At 49.5% G+C, this 6,000-nt stretch overlaps 1 protein-coding gene across 3 annotated transcripts in view; it reads left to right on the forward strand.

Annotated features, from left to right (window-relative positions):
* LOC106580343 (transcription factor COE2) overlaps positions 1-6,000 on the forward strand; it is a 35,055-nt gene that overhangs the window by 7,270 nt on the left and 21,785 nt on the right. For all 3 annotated transcript variants that reach the window (XM_014161274.2, XM_014161273.2, XM_014161275.2), the window contains exon 6: positions 1,356-1,424. In XM_014161274.2, the coding sequence (XP_014016749.2) occupies positions 1,356-1,424 (69 nt within the window). The remainder of the gene's footprint in view (positions 1-1,355; positions 1,425-6,000) is intronic.

The following is a 6,000-nucleotide window of genomic DNA, read 5'->3' on the forward strand; positions in this document are numbered from 1 at the left end:
GACTGGGGTTGAAATGAAAGTATAGCCAGCGTCATCAGGCTTGTTACAGTGTGAGCCCCCTGCTGCTCTCCGTGTCCCACGCCAGCTCCTGTGTCTCTCTGGAGCCTCCCTCACAGATAGCCAGGGGGAGATATGGGGCCACTCTACCTTCAACCTCCACTGAAACATGTTAAGGGAATAATCAGCCCCCTAAGCCCCACCCCCATCACCACCTCAGACCGTTATGTTATGCATGGACAATGATCTACATAGGAACAATGTTGAAACATAAGAATTAGAGTAGTTTCTCACATTTATGAATGCTTTAGTTTCTAACAATGTGCATGGAAACTAATGCATGTGTAAAAAGAATAAGTGTGTCAGGAATGGGTCAGGGTGGAAGAAGAGAGCTGCCGTTATGGTGCTTTTGGAAGCCGGGGCTTCTTCACCATGCATGCAGTGTTTTTGGAGGGATGGAGCAGTGGAGGCTGTTGAGGGGAGGATGGCTCATAATAATGGCTGGAATGGAGTAAATGGAATGACATGTGTTTGATGTATTTGATACCATTCCAGTTATTCCACTCCAGCCATTACCATGAGCCCGTCTTCCCCAATTATGGTTCCACCAACCTACTGTGGTAAGGAGGTAGGAAGAGAAGGACAGAGTGAGAGTGAGAGTTAGTGTTAGTGTAGTGGGGCAGTGGCCCAGGGTTTGAGGGCAGGAGGGGGAATGAGAGGGGGGTTGGGCAGGGGGAGAGGGGCTAAGACTGAGTGGGCTTTGCCATTGTGTAGCCAGCAGATGCCCGAATGTGACTCACAGCTGGCTAATAACAGAGCCAGGGAGGCAGAGGGCAAGCGTCACAGCTGGGGAGTGAGGCCGTCTGACAGGGGGGCGGAGGGAGGGTGGAAGGGGGCAGGGCAGGGCCAAGCTGGGACACGAGAGGGGTGAGGTGTGGTATAGGGGTGGCAGATGGTTAGGGGTGGGGGCACTTTTGTTATGCAGCGGAGGGGACTTTGGGGGGGGGGGCAGGCTCCACAGACAGGACTGCTGACAAATTGTAGGATGCTGTGTGTGTGTGTTGATGTGTTTGTCTGTGTGATGGGGTGGGGGTTGTCTTTGATTTTGAAATCAATGTGACAGATTGCCAGGCTGGCTTTTCACTTTTGAATGGTCTCTCCCTGTTTGTATGGTACCTTTTCTCCCCTTTCCTTTCTTTTCACCTCCTCTCCTTTGGCCCTTTTTGTTTCCATGGATCTGTACAGTCTGCAGTGCAGTCTGGGACGGTGGTCAGGCCAGAGGAAAGATCAGTCTTGTCATGCTGGTTTGTTTCACTCACTGTGTTGTTGTGTTTTCTGTTTGTTATTTTGGAACACAGTCGCTGTTGTGAGAAGAAAAGCTGTGGAAACCGCAATGAGACGCCCTCTGACCCGGTCATCATTGACAGGTAACGGCACCTGTCACTCACTCACACTACTCAGACAACGTCAAACAACCCAACTGAGCCTGTGTTCCACTGTCTCCCCCTCAACTGTCCCTCTCATGCCTCTAAGATGTCCAGACATGCTCAGATGCTGAAATACTCACACAAACATACATTTTGAGAGAGCGAGAGAGACAGAGAGAGAGGAGAAGGAGAGAGAGTTTGGAGTGAGGGCAGAGACCCATGTGGTTCCTGTGATGAGACCTCACAAATCAGCCGTTTCTTTTATGGCCAGTAAAAACAGAGGAGAGGGAGGGTTAGTGGGGGCAACGGGAGAGGAGGAGGGGGTAGGGGTAGGGTGTAGATGTGTAGGGGTGGTGGCAAGGTGCATACATGTCTGCATATTAAATGTGTGGGTGAGTAGGTACAGTCCGTGTGTGTGTATATATATTTAAGAGCTTGCCCTCTAGGTCTGTTGCTATGCCAGAGCGTACCCACCCTATGAGTGTTTATGGCCCTGAGGCATGCGTCTGTGATAATTAGTGTCTCTGCAGTATACCTGTCAGTGCTAATGTAAGCATCTGTGTTTGTTAGTGACTGTGCTCACATACTGTATATGTCTGTCTGTCTGTCTGTCTGTCTGTCTGTCTGTCTGTCTGTCTGTCTGTCTGTCTGTCTGTCTGTCTGTCTGTCTGTCTGTCTGTCTGTCTGTCTGTCTGTCTGTCTGTCTGTCTGTCTGTCTCTGTCTCTGTCTCTGTCTGTCTGTCTGTCTGTCTGTCTGTCTGTTTTGCTCGGGTTGGTCAACACACAGAACACTGTGGCGTCCCCTTACACTTAGGCCACACTGTCCTAGTAAAAATACCTCCTCGGTACACAGCCCTAACTCCTGCCAAATATATGAATACAAAAATATTCCTATCAGAATCATGAAGAGTTAGGGTCTATCGTGCAATGTGAGGGTTATGTATTGTCTGTAGACTCCCTACCTGACGGTCAGTTATCAGGCTTTAGGGAGACGGACTATTACCTTAATGGGCATGTGTGAGGGTTTCCAGGTCCCAGGGATTTTGGAAGTCACACCGTGTCACCCTGATATCAGCTGTTGTGATAAATGCTCACAAGCAGACCTTTTGTACAATAGTTTTTCTGTGACGTCATCTCTTCAACCTTCATCGCCCCTTCCTTCCCCTCACTCTTCCTCCCTCCCTCTCTCCCTCTCTCCATTCCTCCCAAAATACATCCCAAAATGTCAAGGATTTTTCTCTCCCACTTTCCCTCCCGCTTCTGTCTTTGTCTCTCCCCTTCACCCCCCCCTCCCCCTCTCTCTCCTCCTCTGTTCGAGCTGGCCGGCAGTTGACAGTCTGTCTCAGAGGATCTCTGCTGAAGATAGTTTTCATATAACGGAAAATTGGTCTGTTGTCTTTTAGATTTTCCCAGAATCCCTAGTAGCAGCTGTTTTGCTCATTTGGCGCATTACTTTCCCAACGACCCCCCTCCTCTTCCTCCATCTTCCATGGCAAAACCACTCCAAAGATTGTTTATAAGTAGCGCAGGGTGCTTGTGAATTGGAGGATCTATGTCAGTGTGTGGGCCTGTGCAGGATGATGGTGGTACTGTGAGGATGGATTTAAATGGGATCGTTGACCTACTGTACCCTCTAATCACACTGGGCCCATCCAGGTCTGATAGGCCCATGGATCCCTCTCCTTGGGGACCAGCCTATTAGCAGTTATGTCATTTGGGATAAGCTGGTGGAATTTGTGTCCTTGCAGAGATCTCAACTTTAGTTATTGTGGATTTTTGTGTGTGCATGTGTGCATGTGATAAATAGCAAGAGGGTGTGAGAGAATGTGTCTGTGTCTGAATATGCCCATATGTATATTATTTGTGTATGTGTACATGGATGTGCACAGATGTTTATTTATTTATGTATGTATGTATATTGATGTGTGTGCAATTGTGTATGTGTCTGTGACCCTTTGCCTGACCCTTTCCCCGAGTCACTGCTTGGGGCCTAAATGATTCATGTGTGTATGTGGAGGGGGGAGGATGGCTGTTTCTGAGGCTGCAGTAATCAGCCTCCTGCTCCCAGCCCCAACACCTGTTCTCCAATTAATATGCAGCGCGCTGGTGCCCACCCGCTCCTACTGCCGCTCCTACTGCCGCTTCTACTGCATCTCCATCTCTCTCCCTTTCTCTCTCTATCACTCTCTCTCCACCTCTATATCTCTCCATCTCCATCTCTCTCTCTCACTGTTTCTGTCTCTCTATTCAGTCTATTTCTCTTTCTCTCTCACTCTCATACTCTTTCTCTCCATGGTCCCCCTCTCTCTTGGTTTCTCATGCTCATACCAGTGTTTCTACCCTACTCGTTCATTCTTTATCTCTTTCTTTCACTTCCTCTCTGCCCTTGTCTTTCTCTCTTCCTCTCCCTTGTGTTCCCTCATCCATTTCTTCTCCCTCCTCTTAGCCCATCTTATTTTGTGATAATTAGGCAGTGTCATTAAGACACCTACCCAAGCACAAGGGAGTTTGCAATTCCCCAAACGGCCCAAACCCCCTCTTTTTCTAATCTCCTTTCCATATTGTTTCGGTCCTCACCCCCCCCCCCACCCCCAAATCCCCTCCTCTCTCTCCTGCTGCTCCACTCCATCCTTCTCCCTAATCCTGATTTGAGTGAAAGGGGAGAGAGTAGATCACAGCTGATCCATAGGGAGGGGTGGTGGGGCCAGGGGGCTTGTAGGGGGTTAGTCAGAAGGGGGGGATTACTCTTAAAGACGCCCTTGTGTCGGGCTCTTATTCAGAGTAAAACACTGATCATGTCATATTGCTTGCAGCGTCTACTAGTTGTGTTATTGTTCAATCTGTCACTCACTCACTGACATTCTTACTTTTGCAAATTGAAGCGAACCTCTGTCAGTGGTCTTTGACTGATTGATTGACTGATTGATTGACTGACTGATTGATCTTACTGTATTACATCCACACATGTGCCCTGTTGTTGACTGAATCTCAGGTGACTGAAGGATCTGTTTCAAAGATAACCCATTGTATTTTCTTTTACAGTATGACTACATCACTCCATACTCCGATATTCTGTTTTTACAAGCCTTGCTTTTGCATTGTCTGGCTTTGATATTTTCAGAGCTTGTCTAACTTGAGAATACTAGAACAAACAGTATCCCTGTCTGTGTCCCTCCCTCCTATTAGTTAAGGAGTTCTCCCTCTACCCTCTGCTCAGAGACAGACAGGTCAGTTAACAGTGGCATTACTGTCAGATGACCCCTGACCTTTAGAAAGAGCTAGCCTCTGTATTTCTAGAGGAGCATGCTTTACAACAGAGACAGGCAGAGTCAGTATTGGTGCTAGTGTTTGTAAGAATGGGAAGTGTGGGTTGGTTAGTGGGAGCAGTCAGGGTTGGAGTGTACAAGTGTGGTTTTATATTTGACTAGGAGGTTGATGGTCATAGATGGTCATAAGGAAATCATGGAGGATCCATCGTAAGGCAGGAGAGAAGAGTGGAGGAGAGGGGAGGCAGGGGAGAAGAGTGGAGGAGAGGGGAGAAGAGTGGAGGAGAGGGGAGGAGAGGGGAGGAGAGTGGATGAGAGGGGAGGCAGGGGAGAAGAGTGGAGGAGAGGGGAGAAGAGTGGAGGAGAGGGGAGGAGAGTGGATGAGAGGGGAGGCAGGGGAGAAGAGTGGGGGAGAGGGGAGAAGAGTGGAGGAGAGGGGAGGAGAGTGGATGAGAGGGGAGGCAGGGGAGAAGAGTGGATGAGAGGGGAGGCAGGGGAGGAGAGTGGATGAGAGGGGAGGCAGGGGAGGAGAGTGGATGAGAGGGGAGGCAGGGGAGAAGAGTGGAGGAGAGGGGAGGCAGGGGAGGAGAGTGGAGGAGAGGGGAGGCAGGGGAGAAGAGTGGAGGAGAGGGGAGGCAGGGGAGGAGAGTGGAGGAGAGGGGAGGCAGGGGAGGAGAGTGGAGGAGAGGGGAGGCAGGGGAGGAGAGTGGAGGAGAGGGGAGGCAGGGGAAAAGAGTGGAGGAGAGGGGAGGCAGGGGAGGAGAGTGGAGGAGAGGGGAGGCAGGGGAAAAGAGTGGAGGAGAGGGGAGGCAGGGGAGGAGAGTGGAGGAGAGGGGAGGCAGGGGAGGAGAGTGGAGGAGAGGGGAGGCAGGGGAGGAGAGTGGAGGAGAGGGGAGGCAGGGGAGGAGAGTGGAGGAGAGGGGAGGCAGGGGAGGAGAGTGGAGGAGAGGGGATCAATGGCAAGCACCATCTCACTAATTTATAGTGTTTTCAGGAGGGGTCTTTTTTAACAAGATGGTACTCTGAGGAAAACAGGAATAATCAATGGGAATTTTCACATTTGGTCAATATTACTTTTCCCTTCCCCCTTTCAAAATGAAAAGACATTTCACAAGGACTGAATGCAAGGGAGAGATACAGTAGAGTTTTCCTTTCTGCCAACTAGAACATACAAAATCTTTCAAGTAAGTTTTCTCATCACAAATCAGGTTTCAATCTAACCTTTTTATGCGAGTAAAGTACATGTCGGATACAACTTTCATTACAGGTCTGATGGAATCAGAACTTTTGTCGGTAAACGTTCCAAATGT

Source organism: Salmo salar, chromosome ssa20, assembly GCF_905237065.1.
Source record: "Salmo salar chromosome ssa20, Ssal_v3.1, whole genome shotgun sequence".
NCBI lineage: Eukaryota > Metazoa > Chordata > Actinopteri > Salmoniformes > Salmonidae > Salmo > Salmo salar.